General features: G+C 52.3%; 8 protein-coding genes across 8 annotated transcripts; 5 read left to right on the top strand and 3 right to left on the bottom strand.

Moving 5' to 3' along the window:
- Nucleotides 1–20: 20 nt before the first annotated feature.
- On the top strand, nucleotides 21–2,570 carry J7T55_014926 (uncharacterized protein; the record flags this gene model as incomplete). Its single annotated transcript, XM_053135242.1, has 1 exon — nucleotides 21–2,570. The coding sequence occupies one exon, from the start codon at nucleotides 21–23 to the stop codon at nucleotides 2,568–2,570; it is 2,550 nt and encodes an 849-aa protein (XP_052987013.1).
- Nucleotides 2,571–2,701: 131 nt separating this feature from the next.
- Nucleotides 2,702–3,841, bottom strand: J7T55_014925 (n-acetylglucosaminyl-phosphatidylinositol de-n-acetylase; the record flags this gene model as incomplete). Its single annotated transcript, XM_053135241.1, has 3 exons — nucleotides 2,702–2,734; nucleotides 2,836–3,409; nucleotides 3,510–3,841. The coding sequence occupies 3 exons, from the start codon at nucleotides 3,839–3,841 to the stop codon at nucleotides 2,702–2,704; spliced, it is 939 nt and encodes a 312-aa protein (XP_052987012.1).
- Nucleotides 3,842–4,370: 529 nt separating this feature from the next.
- On the top strand, nucleotides 4,371–5,308 carry J7T55_014924 (uncharacterized protein; the record flags this gene model as incomplete). Its single annotated transcript, XM_053135240.1, has 3 exons — nucleotides 4,371–4,728; nucleotides 4,799–5,062; nucleotides 5,229–5,308. 3 exons carry the CDS (start codon nucleotides 4,371–4,373, stop codon nucleotides 5,306–5,308), a joined length of 702 nt encoding a protein of 233 aa, XP_052987011.1.
- Nucleotides 5,309–5,561: 253 nt separating this feature from the next.
- On the bottom strand, nucleotides 5,562–6,610 carry J7T55_014923 (uncharacterized protein; the record flags this gene model as incomplete). The annotated part of the gene is made up of 2 exons (XM_053135239.1): nucleotides 5,562–6,263; nucleotides 6,341–6,610. 2 exons carry the CDS (start codon nucleotides 6,608–6,610, stop codon nucleotides 5,562–5,564), a joined length of 972 nt encoding a protein of 323 aa, XP_052987010.1.
- Nucleotides 6,611–8,083: 1,473 nt separating this feature from the next.
- On the top strand, nucleotides 8,084–8,794 carry J7T55_014922 (uncharacterized protein; the record flags this gene model as incomplete). Its single annotated transcript, XM_053135238.1, has 1 exon — nucleotides 8,084–8,794. One exon carries the CDS (start codon nucleotides 8,084–8,086, stop codon nucleotides 8,792–8,794), a length of 711 nt encoding a protein of 236 aa, XP_052987009.1.
- Nucleotides 8,795–9,302: 508 nt separating this feature from the next.
- J7T55_014921 (uncharacterized protein) lies at nucleotides 9,303–10,835 on the top strand (the record flags this gene model as incomplete). Its single annotated transcript, XM_053135237.1, has 2 exons — nucleotides 9,303–10,155; nucleotides 10,339–10,835. 2 exons carry the CDS (start codon nucleotides 9,303–9,305, stop codon nucleotides 10,833–10,835), a joined length of 1,350 nt encoding a protein of 449 aa, XP_052987008.1.
- Nucleotides 10,836–12,219: 1,384 nt separating this feature from the next.
- Nucleotides 12,220–13,806, top strand: J7T55_014920 (uncharacterized protein; the record flags this gene model as incomplete). The annotated part of the gene is made up of 2 exons (XM_053135236.1): nucleotides 12,220–13,104; nucleotides 13,444–13,806. 2 exons carry the CDS (start codon nucleotides 12,220–12,222, stop codon nucleotides 13,804–13,806), a joined length of 1,248 nt encoding a protein of 415 aa, XP_052987007.1.
- A 501-nt stretch (nucleotides 13,807–14,307) lies between these two features.
- J7T55_014919 (ATPase family AAA domain-containing protein 3B) lies at nucleotides 14,308–17,114 on the bottom strand (the record flags this gene model as incomplete). Its single annotated transcript, XM_053135235.1, has 6 exons — nucleotides 14,308–14,492; nucleotides 14,572–14,847; nucleotides 14,900–15,170; nucleotides 15,249–15,481; nucleotides 15,574–15,894; nucleotides 16,025–17,114. The coding sequence occupies 6 exons, from the start codon at nucleotides 17,112–17,114 to the stop codon at nucleotides 14,308–14,310; spliced, it is 2,376 nt and encodes a 791-aa protein (XP_052987006.1).
- Nucleotides 17,115–18,540: the final 1,426 nt, after the last annotated feature.

Here is an 18,540-nt window from a genome sequence, read left to right as displayed (position 1 = left end):
CTATCGCAGACCCGCCCCGGATGATCGCGACTCGCTCAGTGGAGCGCGGCTACTCTGCCCTCCACAACTCAAGCCAGCTCCACTCGCGTGTGCTCATCCTCCCCTCCGCCACCTTGCACACCAGTCGACTCATCGCCGACAAGAACAACAGCCACAACAGTTTCTGCCGTCATAACCTCTCATTCAGTCGTCCTGTACAACAACGGCACGCACATACCAGCGTCCCTTTTGGCTGGACCGGGTTGACGCAGGACGGGAGCCTCCCGCCGCCGGATGAGAACCCTCGTCAGGACCCAAGACGTCCTATCGAGCGGGCTCACCTCCCGTACGGAACGCCCTTCAGGCCCGGCCCTTTACTGCCTTCAGATGATTCTGCCCGTTCTGGCTCGATCACCTACTACCATGCCGCCGTCGAGGCTCTTCTCTGCGCCCTCAGGAAGGGGGATACCTTCCAGCTGTACCTCTGTCTCATGAATCTTGTGCGTGGCTATGAGACAGAGTCTGGAGCCCGCGTCTTCACCGAGGCCGTGGCCAGTATTCCCGCAACCACTTTCTCGGAAATCTTGAGAAGCTTTGACCCCAACAATATCGCCGACAAAATCGATACCGCTCCTGGCCTGAACATCTCGTGGGGCGTGGCCGTCCACACCCCCTTGGGCGAGCTGGTCAACAAATGGGGTGTCAAGGTTCTTTACGTCCGCATCCTTCGCCGACTCCGGCGCATACAGCTTGCTCGGCGGCAAGCCAAAATTGTGCCGCTCTTGAACGACTACGTCGTCATGATCAGATGTGCCGGCGCCACCTCCGACATTGGACTAGCCAAGGATGTTTGGTTGTCCATGACGGGTGACCACCGTGCCAATTTTAGGCACTCGGAGCTGTACACCGAGTTCATCAAGGCCAGATACTTGACAGAGAAGATCTATGCAAATAACGACCTGGTCAGGTTGAGGCTGCGACCCTTGGACATGCACCGCAGCAGCCTCAACCTGCCAGGGAAGGTCCACTTAAAGCTTCGACATCTCTCCGCACGCATTACGGACCTTCGAAAACATCGCTTCGGGAGCAACGCTCACGAACGATTCTTTGACGAACCTCTAACCATGTTGCTTCGCAAGCGAGATCCCTTGAGGAAATTAGAACGCACAGCATGGCTGCGTGTTTTGACAGGCAGCGGTATCGGTGAGGAACTCATATGTGCCCTCTTAAAGGCAAATGGCCGCGCTGGTCGCCTTAGAGCCAACAATTCCCTACTGAAGAAACACTGGGGCGTTCTAATCCACATAGACAAAGAGACCGATGAAATAACTCTTGAAGGAGGTCACACCTACCCGCCCGGCTCGCCCAGAGCACCCACAGCTGTCTTGCTTGACGCCATTGTTCAGGGTTATTGCTGTCAGGGGGAGGTAGCCTTGGCCACAAGACTACTCGACTTCATGTCACAACGCTTCAATATCCCTGTTCCTGACCACGTCTGGTCTGATCTGATTGAATACACTCGGGTCATGCAGACAAAACCCGTCCAGAATGAGTGGGCCATCGCCAAATTCCGACGCAAAGCCACCAAAGCAGATCATGTGTTGCAGGTGTGGGCATTATGCACCGAGGCACCGTACAGCTTTCAGCCACAAGCAAGGGACTACTACAACCTCATCAGGTCGCTCGTCAAACAGGGCCAGCCGATGGTACGGCCCATTGAAGCCCTCCGCCAGATCAGGCCGTTGTACGAAGATGTCGTAGACGCTTGTGAGCAGGCCTGGTGCGAACTGATGCAGACCACGGGGCAGCGCGTAACCAATCTCGCAGCTTTTCGCCGCTACAAGGTCCTTCAAGCCAGGAGAAACTATATGTGGTATATGTTTCACCATAGTATTTACCTGATCCTCAAGGATCTCCGGCCAGGCCGTAGCGACGACCAAAGCGCGGTCAGAGAAATACCGAAACTTCTTGGCGACTTTGAGCAGTTCCTTCCGCTGAATATTTCTTACAAGGTCGCGACCGGCGTGTTGGAATTCTCTTCTGACAACGCGCTCGAGAAAAACATGGTAGAAGTGAAGCAGGCTGTGATGAAGTCGCCGCCGCTCTCAGAAGCTGCGAGCAGTGCGCAAGACGATGGGGACGATGAATGGTTGCAAGAGCCTTGGGAAGATGAGGAAACCGAGGGCGAGCATCTATTACAACAGCTGTTACCTGCGGAAAGTGAAGTTGAAGCTGTCAGCGAAGACCAGGCCGTGGACTCCAAGAGTTCAGCCACCGAAGACGAACAGGTGCCGGAGTATATCAGCACGCCTCAGTGGGCCTCCGCGAGCCGGGAATCTGAGAAGCCGGCGTACTTGTACCGGCCGCGATTTAGCGGGCCGTCGGACCAGTTGTCGATGCTCACGATACGCCGCGACGGCGGCGAGTTCACGGGGTTCTACGATGACCCGCTGCGACGGCACTTTGCGGCGCACAGGCTGATCCGGACGACCAGGAGGGTAGTCGGGGTGCCTGTTGACATGGTGCGGTTCAAGGATCGGCGGAGGCGCCACGCGAAGATGGTGGATGAAGTGCTGAGGATGAGGACGTGATATGCTGCGATGTTGTACGACCTAAGAGAGCTGTTTTGCTTATTTGACTTTTTCTCTTCGGGCATTATGTTTTGCGGTGCATGTGCATCTGTCCTGGCTATGTGCAGTTAGAGCCGCCAGACTGGATAGACCTAGACGGGGCTTGCATGGGCATCTCCCAGCCCCTAGAAGGTTAGGAAAAATGTATCTGTATTTGCGCTTCTACTTTTTTATCTATTCAACAATTCCTACACATGAGTGTCTACGCGTACGTGGTACATCATACCTTTTCCAGCCTCAAGTCGTTCATAAACATATATCGGCTGATGGTGATCCACCCCCAGCGGAACCACACCATCTGGCTCACATGGGCGCGCGTCATGGCCTCGCGCGCCGTGGCCCAGCCGCCGGCCCCGAAGTCGTGCATGTACACCAGCGCGGCGGGCCGCCTGCGCCCGTCCTTGCCCTTGTTGCCCTTGTTGCCCACGGCCCCGCCCCGCCAGACGTCGAGGGCCGTGGCGCCCAGCGTGGCGAACACGTCCATTATGCCGGCGTACTTGCGCGCCACGTTCACTGTCGTCAGCGTGTACATGTCGACGGGGCTGGCCCAGCCGGGCCTGTTGGCCGCCAGGGAGGCGACGAAGTGGCGCGCGCCGTGGTAGAGGGAGATGTGGTTCGGGTGGGAGGATATGCCGCCCTTGTCGAAGGTTATGAGGACGTCGATTGTGGCTTTTGGGGGCTCGCCTGTGGCTGTGGCCGTTGCTGTTGTGTTGGTGTTGTTGGTTGGGGCGAAGGCGTCGCGGAGGAGGGCGGAGATCTTTTCTGTTGACCAGGTTGTGGTCATTGAGTCGGGGAAGTTCCTAGGCAGGTAGATTCGTTAGTTGATTATCCATTCAAACAGCCAGCCAGCCAGCCAGCCAGCCATGTTAGAGAGTAAAGGACAGGAGGGCAAAGACATACACATCGTCATCAACAACATAGACGTCCTCCCCCTTCCGCAGCCCCAGCACCATCCCGCTCTTGACCAGCTCCCTCTTGCGCGTCTCGCCCAGCCCGGCCGCGTCGCCGCTGCTCAGGCACAGGATCTTGACGTGGTTGCCCAGCCGGGGCTGCGTCAGGGCCAGCACGGTCGGCGCGAAGAACATGGCCTCGTCGTCCGGGTGCGCGATCAGCAGGCAGATGCGCCGGTTGCGCAGCGTCGGGAACCGCGCCGACGCGATGCTCACCGTGTAGAGGTATAGTGTTGGGATGAGCAGGGCCACGAGGCCGAGGATCGTGAGGAATGGGTTCATGGTGGGCGGCGCATCTGCTGGGGGGTTCTTGAGATGTAGTGCTGTGATGTACTTGGTTGGTGTTGTTGTTAAGAGTAGCGGCGGTTGTGATAGAGCAATTGGCGACAGGTGGCTCGGCTAGGGGGTGCAAGTGGCCAGGAAACAGTCCTGAAAGATGTCTGAAAGTTGTACTACTAGATCAAGTTTTTTGCAAGTTCATGAATTGCGCCGTAGACACGGCTCGGGCGTGTTGGTTGAGGACACAGCTTAGCCTCGACCGCAAGAGCCGTTGAACGCGCATGTGGAGGGTCAGGATGCCCCCTGCCCGTGCTAAGGTGACGCCAACCCCAAGGGCCGTCAGCCCTGCAGACCCTGTCGGCAGCTCGAGCTCTGACCTGACAGGGGTCGAGCTTCTGGAAAACCGGCCTCGGCTTCCTCGCCCGATTCCCAGGTCGCACGACAGACCACGCGACACTCTCGTATTCTCTCGATTGTCTCCTCGGCCGACGAAGCCTCTTTACAAAACTCTACAGGAGACTGAAAGACCACCATGGTCCGCGAACGCAAAGAGAAGAGGGCCAAGAACATCAAGCTCAAGCAGCCTGATCGGTCTGGCCCGACAGAGAAGACGCTGTTGGACATCGCAGCCGAGAGGAATCTCTTCAAGCAAGCCGCCGCCAAGGAGCGCAAGAACAAGGGCCAGCAAGGGGCACAGGACGGAGAGGACGACGACGATAATGACGAAGACGACGGCATACCTGCGGCTGCCGAGCGCATCCTGGAGACGCTGCTCTACACCGTGTCGCTGGCTATGCTGCACTTGACCTTCGACGTCCTGGTGCAGCAGCAGTATGCCATTGAGATGGACTGGTTCAAGATTGTGCAGAGGGCGGTACAAGCTCTGATGGGTATGTTTTCCTTCTAACTTGCTGTCATCAGTCTCGTAGTAATCGTGCTGACTTGTCCTTCTGCGATCAGTCTTCGCGGCCCTCGTCTACGCCCTCCATCCTCATGCCGCAGCCCCGACTGTCGTTCCCGGCCTACCCCAACGTTACCAGAATCCTGCTCGACAGACGATATTTCTGGTAATGGGAACAATCGCCGGGTGCTACTTGATCTACATCACAAACAAGTACAGTTATATTGCTGTCCTCAAGCAGGCTCCACCCGTTGGGTGTCTCTGGGTGTGGTCCATCATCGAGTTGAACCTCGTCCTGGCAGTAGCCAGCCTGGCCGGATCCGGTTTGTTTTTCTGGCTGGGAGGGTATACAATCCGGTGAAACAGTATGAATTCAAGAGAGGCTACAATTAACGACCCGTTCTGGATCCTCAATTTCTTAGAAGCCTCCTAAACTGGAAGCTTGAGGGCTGACAGAAATGTGCTTTCTCCCCGGCATGACACACCTAGATAATGGTTCAGGTGGGAAAACACCCATCCTGAGCTACGAGGTCCAGCCTGAAAATCAAAAGATTCAAAAGGACAGATGAGGGCATGCAAGTCTTCCACGTATACTCTGGAAGTTATGCAACCAATAAGCCCTTTCATCGCGACACCAGCCCAGACTCCAGGACAACATACCGAGACAACTAATTGGGCCAGTACATTCATGGAAACTCAAAGAAGCACTCGCATCTCATGTACAAGCTGTACCAAGTCGCAAACATAGGCACCGATTCTAGGCATGAAGACGTGCGTGCCATTGACACTCGGCAGCTTCCAGAGCATAAAAGTCCATGCCAATCATGCCAACAACTCCTTGATGGTCTTCTCATATGCCTCCGGTTTCCTCCCTAGTATCTCTTCCAGATCCTTAGTAACCAGCGCCGCCTCGCCATCCTTTATGCCCTCCCAGGAAGCCGCCCACGTCCTACACTTCTCCTCGGACCCAAATACGCCCAATACCTGCGGCAGCTTTACGTACTCGTCCACACTGACCTGTCGGATCTTGAAAGTCTTCCCGACTGTCTTACCCAGGATCTCCACCGTCTCCTTCAGGCTGATCTCTCTGTCCCCGGAGAGCAGCACCTTGCCATTGACAAGCTGCTGAGGGAACTGCCCGCCAACCCCACAGTATCGCGCGATCAGCTTCGCACTCGCCTCGCCCAGCTCGTCCCGCTTGACCCAGCTGACGCCGCGGCCGCTGCCGTCGTGCGGGATTTGCACTTCTGACCCGTCCGCCGCAGTCTTGGGATCGAAGGACGCCGTGTAGATGGGGAACGACTCCGAGTAAAGGCCCTCGCGGATGGATGTGTACGTAAACCCGGGGTCCGTCTTGGCAAGGAACGCCAGGTGTGCCTCGCTGTCGAGGTGCGCCTGCATCACGACCGTCTTGGAGTCGGCCTTGAGCGACTTGCTCGCCGCGTCACTGCCGAAGCCCAGACTGCTGTAGAAGATGTGCTTCACCCCAGCGCGCTTGGCGGCATCTAGTGCTGGGAGTTGCACCTTCGCAGGAAAGTCAGCAGAATTCCATTCGATATAGATACACATCCTTTGGGGGAATGAGAACCCAACCAACTCACCTTCACTCGATACTCGTGCACGTGGCTGGGATACGACACCAGGAACAGCACGTCCAGCCCGCTGAAGGCGAGCTCCAGCTCCTGAAGCGACGACTCGTATGACGCCTTGCGAACCCTCACGCCCGCATCGCGGTGCTGCGCCTCCACCTTCTCGGGGTAACGGTTGATGAGCGTGACGTGGTCGTTGGGCACCAGCTTGAGAAGGTGCCGATAGGTGCTGCCGCCTAGGGCGCCCGAGGCCGGGAAGATGCCGATCTCCTTCATGCCCATGATAGCGTCTGCGATGTAGGTACGTGGACTATAGATGTGTGTGTAGCGGGTTATGTTAGGGACTATAGTGGGTTGTCGCTGTGGTGGCCTTTGGTTGCTCATGCGGTCGTCCTGCCACGGCTTTAAAAGATTCTGATTTTGAAGATAACCCTCTCAGCGTTGCACGATCGATGTGGCGTTATCAAGACGGCCGGGTCCAAGAAAACCAGGGGTTCCTCTTATTAATCCTGAAGCTATTCCCCACCCGCCTATGGAGAAAGTGTTATGCCCAGGTGTAGCATGCACCCAGACTCTTGACGTCCGATGACGACAAGGGTATGGGACCATAGCCGACCGACCATTCCTTTTCTCCGACGAGAGATCTGCCCACACCAAGCCCATCCACACACATATCATGACACACCATAACCGTCTTCCCGCGGCAGTCCGCCAGGCTGGCAGTTTGCATTCTTTTGACTCGCATGCATGACCCATGTGAACGCCAAGACCTCCTGAGGACGGTTGCTTATGTATGTATGAGGGGTACTGTTTTCCTCTTATCGCCGAGTCAGGGAACGGGAACCTACCTGGCTTAACGCCTAAGTCGACGTTGTTTAGGATTAGTCATGTGGTGCCATTGGTCAGTCTGGGTGGGTTGTCTGATTTGTTTGCAGTGCATGCTTGGTCAGTCATTAGTCTAATAGGAATGTCGAGGTGTTCAATGTGTTCGTCTACTTCACAGAGATGGTATGCGTTCTACAGTTGTGTCGCTTGTTCGATTTTTCTCCTCGTCTTTTCGATATCGCTGAGACCATTTCGAAGCAGCAGACATTTCATGCTCTCCAGCCTGGAGTCATACTGATTCCATTGTCCATAAATTCGAGTGGTGCCAAGGTATCTCAATCTGAGAATGAATCATTCCTACAGATATCCTCATATCCTCCTCTGGGTGATGTTAATATTGATTGCTATGTTACAAATGACGACCCTTCATACGCCCATGTATCGAAGGTCTTCACATTTGAATTTTGAAGAGAGGCAGAAAAGTTAGAAGAGGCACGAACGACAGAACAGGAAGACGTGGATATAAGATTCAAAGCTTTACAGGGGCTCTTAGCATTATCTGTTTTGATGTTAAATGGGATCACGTCTTCGCTGCACCTTATGATCGAATTCTCTTTTGTGGAGAACCCTCTTTACCCAAGTGGTCGGAATTCTAGGCTTTTTCATTAAATATCGGAATTTAAACTCTAGCGCGTATTGTCAAGACGCCGTAATCTCGCTATTTCGGTGCAACATTGCCCCATGAGATATTTCAGCTGGCCAAGTACAGCGGGTTTTACGAAGTAGTTAAAGCTAGGCTATCGCGCATAACATCTTGTAATATATTCCCATTCCTCATCGCATTCTCTGGCCGCCGACTATTATTTGATTGTGCTCTCAATCGGATCACTCGGCACTTTTGTTCTGAGTCAAGCACTATCCTCTGCGACGATGCGGGCACAAATCTTGGCAGTAGCCCTCGCGACAACCATATCGTCGTCCATGGCGGCTTCGAACGAAACCCTTCTCTACCGAAACCCTCTGAACTCGACGTCAGATGTTGCGAATTGGGTAGCCGAGGGCCCTGTGAACGTCACGGCCGTCGAGGGCGCGCTGGAATTATCCGGAGGAGGCGGTATCGACGACCACTTTGTCTTCTGGGCCCCAGAGGTGTTCCCAGACAGCATCCGCATCACCTGGGAGTTTTCCCCGCGCAACGAGCCGGGCCTGGCCATGTTCTTCTTCGGCGCCGAGTCCGTGGCCGGCGGCAGCATCTTCGACCCGGGCCTGGCACCGCGCAACGGCTCCTATCCACAGTACCATTCTGGCGACATCCGCACGCTGCACGCGTCGTACTTCCGCCGGCGCTGGCCCGAAGAGCGCGCATTTCTCCTCGCCAACCTGCGCAAGTCCCCGGGTTTCAACCTCGTCGCTCAGGGGGCGGACCCGTTGCCGCCTGTTGCGGACGCTGCCGGTGCTTTCTATAGAATCACTGTTATCAAGGACAAACGCGACGTGCAGTTCTTTATCAATGATTTGCCTATCTTCTCTTTCCAAGATGACAAGTCTACTGGTCCAGTCGTGCGTGGAGGCCGCATTGCATTTCGTGGGATGACGCCGTTGGTTGCCCGATATCGTAATCTCGAGGTTTGGAAGCTTTAAAAGAATTAAGACCAGTGAGCAACTCGCAGTTTTAAGCTGAACGGAAGACATAGCTTGTATATATCTCTTAGCTGCGTTCAGCTTTATAAAAGACTTAATAATCAAAAGACAGGAGCAAGAAGTTGATCCGTGCAGTAAAGATCGTTTATTAATGGCTCAAAGTATCAATCGATTGTGTTACAGTCTTATTGTATTGTGTATATTAATCATTACAGGCATTGCAAAACAGAATCAATGGTCCGGTTTGCTTGGCTTATTCACCAATAACTATCGGTCGTATTGGAACTTTTTCTCAACGATATCTTCTCGCCATACTTAACTCCCGGTACTTCCATCCGTGTCCATCTCTTTATCCGATACCGGAAGGCGTAGTTAACCATCAAATATCTCTCCTGCCACCCTATGACTCAAAGCTGTGTGAGGGATGAGGCGTCAAGTGGGACCGACGCCACGTTGCCCAGTCCCTACACAAACCAGCCTTGCTCCAGGTCGACTCCCATCTCGAGGAATGGCCGATGACAACCTGCCAGGGCTAGAACCTCCAGCCCATCAAGTAGTCCGACGTGCACCTGAAGGTGCCATCTCCCCAACGCTGGAGAGTTTGCCCGCCGAGCTGAGGACCATACTGCTCATGAGCATACCAAATCTGGCGACGCTGAGCCGACTCGTGCACGCGTCGCCCGTCTTCCATGCCCAGTACCTGCTCGACCGCAAATCCATTCTCACTCGCGTCCTCCTGACAGAGACCACCGAGGATGTTTTTGTCGACGTTTACGCTGCTTTCAGGTCCCGTCCATACAATATCGGGCTACCCACGGGACCCAACACGAATGTCACTAGCTTCCTCGCTTTATATCGAGTCTGGCGTTCTCCTTCTGCCAGTGACAGGCCAACTCTCGAAACGTGTTCGCTAGACGGAATATGTTGGATGGCTCGGTTTCACCAGTCCACTGTCAATCCTCTGGTCACCTACTTCATTTCCTGGGCGCTCGCCAACTTCCGCTCCAGCCCCGTCCAGCCCAACGCCCAATCTCCCGAGGCCGCGGAAGACCTGACAAGAACAGAGAAGACACGCCTGACGCGAGCACTCTACCGTTTTGAGGTGTTTTGCCACCTCTTCTGTGGATCCCAATATGAGAGGTTCGTCGCCATGGATATCAATGAGGTCTTCTTCTCCAATCTGGATCTTGCACCCTGGGAGGCAGAGGAGATGAACTGCATCTACGCGTTTGTCAAGCAGAATTATGAAGCAGTGCTGGACGACGTCAAGGGGGATTTGAATGAAGAAAATCCTAAATTTGATGGTCAATTCGAGCCTGAGCTTCAGGGCTTAGCCTTCCCAATTGACCAGGATTACGATGGTAAGTGTATTTTCTCCCTCTCTTTTCCAAATGTCTTTTTTTCCTTTTGTCCTCTTTTCCTTGAACCTTGTCCCTTTAGCCGACTCACCCTGCCGCCTATATTGTGCAAGAAAGATGTACAAAGCTGTGCGACCGATCGTATGCAGGTACAGCATGGGCCTATCTTCTGATCAGAGCGTCCAGGGTTTTTAAACGGCACCATCGGGCACGGCGGTCTAAAGCTGGCTCTGGAAATGATCAAGGCTGCGAGCCATTACGAACGAGTGGATCTGATGACCAAGTCCCTTCAAAACGAGGGCGATTTCTTTGAAGAGGCCGTGGGATTCGCAGCCCAGAGGCACCGGCGGGACATCCAGTTCGATGACAGAGACCGGGCTGAGGAGAGGAGGCAGGCCATGGCATTCGCAGGCGACGACGCTGGCGCGCCACCGCTTGTTTGGACTCTCCTATGGGGCGGGAAGTACTCGAATCTCTTTGGCGAGTATATACCGGACGAGATCAGACGGTGGGGATATGTCTTTTGGGACGCGCACCGAATCGATTTCGATGACACGAAAGACTATCTCAAGGATCTGTGGGCCTCCTCGCCTGTGCTAATGCGCGTCTGCCGCCATTGGCCGTGGACGTCCGACGTACTAGAAGCTTTGGGCCGATATGTCGCAGCAGCCGAGAACCACTAATCTGGGGCTTTATGGTATGTTCAAACATAACTTATGTGTCATTGTCGACCGATCCTCTTGCGCGAAGGTAGGCTTCCTCAGAAGCAGTCATGAATATTGTTCGTCTGGGAAATTGTTGCAGCGAGTGGGGGCCGAAGAAGCATACAGAAATGAAGGTGTTTGGACGTTACGACGTACGTAGCTGTTTCGGTGTCTGCTCGAGACAGCAACACAGAAAAGAAGCAGTATTAATTACAATGAGCTAAGTGCAGATGCACGACGTTCGAACTAGCTGAAGTGGCTGCTGGAAAACTTTTGTTCTGTCATGCTATTGCGCAATACACAAGCCCAGTTTGGAAGCCCTACCAGTCTAACCTTTCTTTGAAAAGACTTCCCGAGGTTGTGTATTGACCCACGCATGGATGCACAGATGAGATTATCCACAAACTGTCAACATTCGAGGCTAGTGATGGCCTGTCACCAACATTGTGGTTTGAATGCGTAGATGAGTTGGCGGATGATTATTGATAATGGTGGTTTCCGTTACACAGAGCTATATATATTATTTAATACATGTAGGGTAAAAATATAAGGACTATTTTAAATACAACAGTTGGACTATACGACTGCCCCAAGAGTTTCTGAGACCCACTGTATTTAGGCAACACAAAGCCTAAAGCTACCGTCTTCCTGTCCTAGGCTAGCATTTGCTCATCAATGGAGCTCACATGACCCAGCGCCGAACGTGGCAGTGTTCGCGTGTCGATAACCGTAAACGTCAATCAGACAGTGCCGTGGTGACTGGCTCAAGCACCATAATTCCTGTCAACAACCGAGTTAATTGCTGTCTTAAGTATTATCCATGGCTTCTGCAAAGGACTTGGCGTCTGAGGACCCGGTCGCATTCTGTTCCGTGTGCCGGAATCTCGACTTTCATTGCCCTCTGCCCGGGGGAGAGTTGGAATTGTCCTTCATTATTCTTTCACGGACTCTCTTCGAGGTCGACCAGTCCGCCGACCGAGGATGTACCACCTGCTGGGTTTGGGCCAACATCGCCCGCTCAGGGGATGAGTCAATACGTCCCGACACAGATATTGAGGTCGACCTCTCTTCTGGGAGTGAACCGGTGGTGCGTCGTGTGCAGCACCAACATAATCTCGATATATACCGCCCTGGGGGAGCTACTTGGTGGTGGACCAGACGCACGTCAGAAAGCTCTTGCCATGCAACAGAACGTATTGACTCGTCCTCTGGTCTTCCAAAGAAAGAAAACAAGATAATTAGATCAATCCCAGTGAGAACTGAAATCTCTGAAAGCGCATGGTCAGATTTGGCGCAGAAGTTTGCACGGGATTGCATCCGGACTTGCACTCAAGACCATAAATTGTGTCGACTAAGAGACACCATGCTCCCAACGCGGGTAATTGAAGTTGGCAATATTGGTGATGAGAAATTACGGCTCTTGGAGACGCAAGCGAGCACGATCGGTCAGTACACCGCCCTTAGTTACTGCTGGGGGGGCAACCAACCGCTCAAAACGACCTGTGCCAACATCAATGATCTGAAGGCCGGGCAGCTGCTGCTCTCCCATTTACCCCAGACACTCGTCGACGCGGTCCATGTCACGCGTTCACTAGGGATTCAGTACCTTTGGGTTGATGCGCTCTGTATAATCCAAGACAGCATCGAAGACTGGGAAAAGGAGGCGGAACAGATGGCAATTATCTACGAGAAGGCATACCTGGTCATCGCAGCGTCCTCGTCATCATCAGCGAAACAAGGCTTTTTAGGCCATCAAAGACAATCACGCCCTTACCATCTCACGCTTCCGGAACATTACGGCATGCCGATAGTCATCGGGGCTCGTAGACGGCCTTGTTCCGGCTTCCACGATGCATATGATCCCATGGACCCGCTGGCTCAGCGAGCATGGGCCTTCCAGGAGCAACACATGTCAACGCGGTGCCTGATCTTCTCGATAGACGAGCTGCAGTGGATGTGCAGAACCAATACCGCCTGCGAGTGCGGCGCGGGCTGCTCCAGCGTATCCTATCCCGTTCTCCCGGACTACTGCGATGACACGCGACAGGCTGTCGCCATGGGAGGCCACACCCTCCAGAACCTATGGCGGAAGGCGGTCATGCGGTATAGCCCACGCAAGCTGACCAGCCCCGACGATAAGCTTCCTGCATTTTCGGGCCTGGCGAGCATATTTGGAGCCAGGATGAAGTCGCGGTACCTGGCCGGCCTGTGGGAGGAGGATATTATCCTAGATCTCGCGTGGACGCGGGTAAGTATTCCATTGAAAGCCACCCCTCTCCCGAAAAGCTATAGAGCGCCGTCGTTTTCATGGGCGTCGATAAACGATGGAGCCTTTTATAATTCGTGGGAATATAAGAAAAAATGGACCTGGGTCTCATGCTCCTCTGTTTCTGAATCAGAGAGCGTCGTATCCGGGCGCAATCCTTTTGGCAAAGTGAGCGACGCCTGGATCAAAGTAAGAGGACCGATTTTGCAAGGGATTTTATATTCCGATGGGAAAACCTCCCGTTTTCGCTCCGACGATGGAATTATTGATATAGAAGCAGACCTAGATTCTGCTGTGGTGCAATTCATCTACGTTGGGCAGGACGGAGACCAGAAGATATCAGTCCGGCGAAGCAAGTCCTCGCAACCATGTGGAGAAGTTCAAGTAGGAGGGTATAGAAAGGATGATGAGCTCTCAAATCTCGTCCCAGTCGTCCCTACACAAGGAGATGCGCATTCCAACCTCAATCAGGCGGCCGTGTGGCTGCTACACTTGGGAAAATGGGTCGAGCCTGAACCGAAGAGTTTGAAGAGTCGCAATTTTATGCTTGTGCTTGGAAGGTCACCCAGAGACCCAGAAAAGTATGAGAGAATCGGGACTTATGACAAGTCTTATTACCAGCGTGGCTGGCGGCCACTTGCCGAGCATGACAAGTTCACCATGCAAACCATCACTATTCTATAAGGTTATGGCTAGGTCGCACCTCTAGATAGAGCATGAATGATTTAGAACGTCAACAGTGGGTTACTAGCGACCTAGTCAAAGCGAAATAGTGGCAAGAATAAAGGACCCAACCGGGCTTGATATCTGCTCACTTGTTGAAATGTAGATCCATATTAATGACTCGATGAGAGTCCCTCATAGTCCTTGATAGAAACGATTGAATTCTCACATAGAACTCTTCACGTTTGCAGGACTAGGACTATCTCCGGAATTTTATGAGAGGAGACTCAACTCTCATCAGCGACAAACTCAACTCACCTGTCTTGAACATTAACAGAAAAATGAAGACAACATGACTGAAATCTCAATGACTAAGCGAGCTTGTGGAGACCTCCGCCTGATAAAATAACCAGTATGGAGTTCAACTTTGGAAAACGGAGGGTAGCTCGGGCATTACCCACCCACAACATTGTGTAGTGTTCATATCGATCACTTCCGGGATTAAAAAATGTCATTCCTTGCTTAGTCAGACCTCTCGCACGTTGACTCGTCTCTTCCAGAAATTGAATGCAGATAGTTCTTGAATGCCCCCGTCATCTCACAAACTTTGGCAAAGTCTTCTTCTTCCAAACAAGCCTTTTCGTCTCTCTGGTCAGCCGTTGTATGCGCGAACCGATATTCAGCAAAAGCTACCGCTGTTTGGAAGGCTGGCAGGGAGTTCAACTCAGGTTAGATTAATGGGAACAAGACCAAGTCACATGGGTGTAGGGGTGGCAATTGGCGTACCATTCCTGATTTCCCTTCCATTCCATGGAATCTTGGTGACTTCGCCGTCCTCCAACACGTATCTTTTGGCTCTTCTGGAGATTGTTATGTACCTTCCGCGCTCTGTCTGGAGTTTGTTGAAGAACTGTAACCAAATCTTTGCACGGTCCTTCTCAGAAAGATTGTCATATCGCATAACCACGTGCACGCGCGAAACGAAAGCGTCATCGAAGTGACCGACTCTATTTGTTGTCAGGAACAAAATGCCTCGGTAGCACTCCATGGTTCTAACAAAGACTGTCGTCATGTTAGCTTTGATCTTCCGTTTTGAAAGATAAGTCTGTCTTACTGGAGACAAGACTGTTTCTTGAGAGGTCGGATGTTGCTCTCTTCTCAAGGTAGACGTCTGCCTCATCGATGAGCATGACTGCATCCCATAGTTCAGCAAGTCGAAACCACTTTGATAATTTTTCTTCAGCAATACGCTCGACAGTGCCAATGTCCCCACAGGTCAGAGACAGTAATGGGCGTCCAGCTGACTCTGCGATACATTCTGAGACCAGCTCGTCAGTACTTGACACAGAAGAAGACGCTTCCAAACAGTTCAACTTGCCAGCAGTCTGTCAGAGAATGTCAGTCGCAACTCTTTGAATTCGAACGATACTGATAACGTGGCGAAGTATGTGGCATGAGCTTACGAGAGTTTTACCAACTCCAGGACTCCCATGGAGTAAGAATATTTGTCCTTCCCCTTTTTTTTGAACCACATCAGCAGTCCATGGGGCAGGGATCTTTCCATTAATTGCATCAACGTCTGAGAAGCGGTGCACAAGAGATTTGATAATCATCTTTCTCTCATCAGGCATGACGAGACTGTCGATGGCCTTGGTATTGAACTCGATGTTTAAACAGCACTCCACATCCAGGATATCTGAGATTCTCGTGTTAGCTTTTTACAATTTTATTGCCATAAAGGTGCTTGATAGAAATCTGCAGGGTGAGATCGTCAACGAAAATACTGACCCCATCGTCTTGGCTTTAGAACAAATCCGATGACATCGGCAGGACAAAGCAGGTAGCGATGCCGGCTAACCTCACCCGTAACTGCGTCAATCAAGTCCAAAGATTCAGTGTTCCTTGGATCGATATTGTCATATGCTGCCCATGGACCTTCAGAAGTGGAATTCAACGGGAAGGCTTGGACGCTGCTTCTAGCGTCTGCTACAGCTTGGAAAGGATTAGGTGGAGGAGCCGGTGGCCCTGCATCTCTGAATTTCTGTTCAGCATAAACAGGACCATCGGTATCGTCAAGTACTGCGCCAACGAGGGGGCGGCGAATGACGTCTGCAGGCCAGGGGTGTAGTAATGGGCCTCGCGTCATGTAATTATAATACGCCTGAGTATCCAGAACAGCCCGGCCTTCGTACTAGTGGATCTTTGATTAGTTGGGACTCGACTATAGAGCAAGACTCACGAGTGATGCTTACCCAATGAGCCACATCTCCGAGGGACTCGCCCCGATAATCAACCTGTCGAGGGCCCGAGATAAACTTAAAGTACTTCTGCCCACGAGCCTCGAGGCTTTTGCGCAGAATACCACCGTCATGACCATCGTAATACTCGGCGGGGATGATTTCCAGATCAATCAACTTCTTCTCTCCCTCGAAGGCGCTGATGAAACGAGTGAGTTCGTGTCGACCCAAGACCTTCCCGTCGTATTGTAAGTGCCACAATTGAACCTTGTAAGCTCTTGGTTCTTTGCGGAGGCTAAAGTCTGGGTAGAACTGGAAAACCTTGATGACGCACGCGGCCAATTTTCCGTGAATCTTAGTGTATACAGTCGTACCGGGCTTCAAAAGCAGCCAGAGCATGCCAAAGGTTACCAAGGCTGGGGACTGCTTGTGGCGGTTCTTCTCCTCGAGGACGGCAGTCAAGTTTTGAGACTCGATCGTTTTCCTCAACACTGTCAGATGATGATACGATACTTCATCGCACGGCTTGAATCCTGGTCTTTGCGTCTTCAAGTCCACACCTCTCCTGCTTTCGTCGTAGTCTTTTGCTCCCTTGAACGTCTTCTGGTAGGCTTTTATGGCGTCTAAGTGATGATAAAACAGACAGTAGGGCTCTTCGATCTCCAAAACATCGCCCACCATATTGAGATGAGGCCAGTATGTCACGATCTGTCGCAAGGCCTGCTTGATGTAGCTGGATCTTATACCGACTACCCTATAGTCAACTTCCATTATGTAGTTAGGGTTCGTGAGAAAGCCTTTAGCAAGCTCTGCAAGCTGGCTCGGCCCTAAGTTCTTTCGCCACTCAGCTGAAAGGCTCGTTGCAACCTTTGTGATCATCTGCACAGGGGGCCCGATTTGACGGGACATCTTCGCCCGCTCAGTCTCGAGGTCCAGAATTTCGTGCCATGGAAGCATCGTGATGTAGTCTCCAGAATTATCCAAGAAGTGTATGAAAAAGTTGCACTCCGACTCTTGAGCAGGCCCAATGTCGTTGTCGCTTTGGCGGTCATCACCAGTCCCATTTTTGGACACCACCTCGTTTTCCTCCATTGCTTCCGGTTTGTGGTGTAAAATTCCTGTATCCGGGGGAGACTTCAAGTCCATTTTGCAAAGAGGGCAGGACTGAAGGCCGAACTCGATCAGAATGGCATGATTGCGCCCTCGCACGGGGCACCGAAGAGAATCCAAGTGTATCGAATTCGTCGCCATGACCGAGTGAGCCTCACGCCCGATAGTCTATGCTGTCGGCTCAGTAGATCCGGTATACATACCCTTAAGGGACTCAGCAGGGTCTTTGCCAATCGCGGACGGTGTCCTGTGTTCAATGCTTGTCCCGTATGAAGCCTCGAGCTCTGGCTGTGTCGCCGTCTAATGTGTTGGTCAAGATCATCTTGCTAAGCCTGGTCCGGTCCTTCTTCAGCCCCAATTTTGGCTTCGGACTCGGCTTCATCCATGTAAACTTATTCCGATATGATTACCAAGTGTCTTTCAATGAAGTGAAGAGTTCCTTGTTCGCTACTGTCCAAAGTATGGCGTGGAAATGAAGATGCCTGCATAGTCCGACCCATCAAAATACTCCCAAGGTTTGATGAGAACTCAATGTGAACTAGTGCAGTCATGATTGGTGAATCGCGTCGTCTTGTGCAGCGTGAAGCTGACGATCAACGTAAAGCTGACGTGCAATATGCAGGTGACCTGCATCGTGAAGCTGACATGGCTGTCACACAGCCGCTGCGATGTATGAATCAGAGTACCATCGCTTCTCCCAACCCCGCTTCTTTCTCGGCGAGCCGCATGAGTAACATAGTTTTGACGGAATCTATTCTGGTTCCGTTCTGACAAAAAACGATAGTGACCGCCGCCTCTAGCTGGGAGTATATCCAGGATGAGGAGCACAGTTGTGATACTATTGCGCCAAAACGTCAACTATGATGCTTGAAAGATATAGATTGGGACAGGATGCCTTGCACCCTGTAAGAAAGTACAGTTTGCAGATGGCTCAAGATATCCCCAACAATGATGTCGCCCAGGCTCTCGTACAGTTTGAGACTCACGAGCGAGCTGCCTTGGCACAAGACGTGGGACGCGAGTTGCGGCGGCTGTTGTATTTTGATGGAATCGACCAGTGAATTGTCTCAATCACACTCATTTATGACAGCCGTCTCTCCTTTGGTTATCTATTAATTTGGACGAAATAACGATATTTCTCTGCTCTAGAAGGAGTGCAAAAACTCTGTTCTATATTGCTCAAGCAACAGGAAAAGCACCCAGGATGTGACGAGCTATTACCAAACAGCCATAGCCCACCAAGCGTCGCAAGTCTGCAACAACTTCTCAGATCAACTTTGCGCAGCCGAGGTATTCGACAATAGAGCGGTTCAAAGCTGCTGTGAATTAGCGCTACTACAGTCGAGAAGTTTGGGAGATAGTGAACAGCATCGAAGACGTGGTCAGAGACGTTGAAGGGGAGGCGTCT

Source organism: Diaporthe amygdali (assembly GCF_026229845.1).
Source record: "Diaporthe amygdali strain CAA958 chromosome Unknown NODE_53_length_281289_cov_64_976018, whole genome shotgun sequence".
Classification (NCBI taxonomy): domain Eukaryota; kingdom Fungi; phylum Ascomycota; class Sordariomycetes; order Diaporthales; family Diaporthaceae; genus Diaporthe; species Diaporthe amygdali.
The sequence above is the reverse complement of the archived record's forward strand: the minus strand, read 5'-3'. Positions and strand labels throughout refer to the sequence as shown.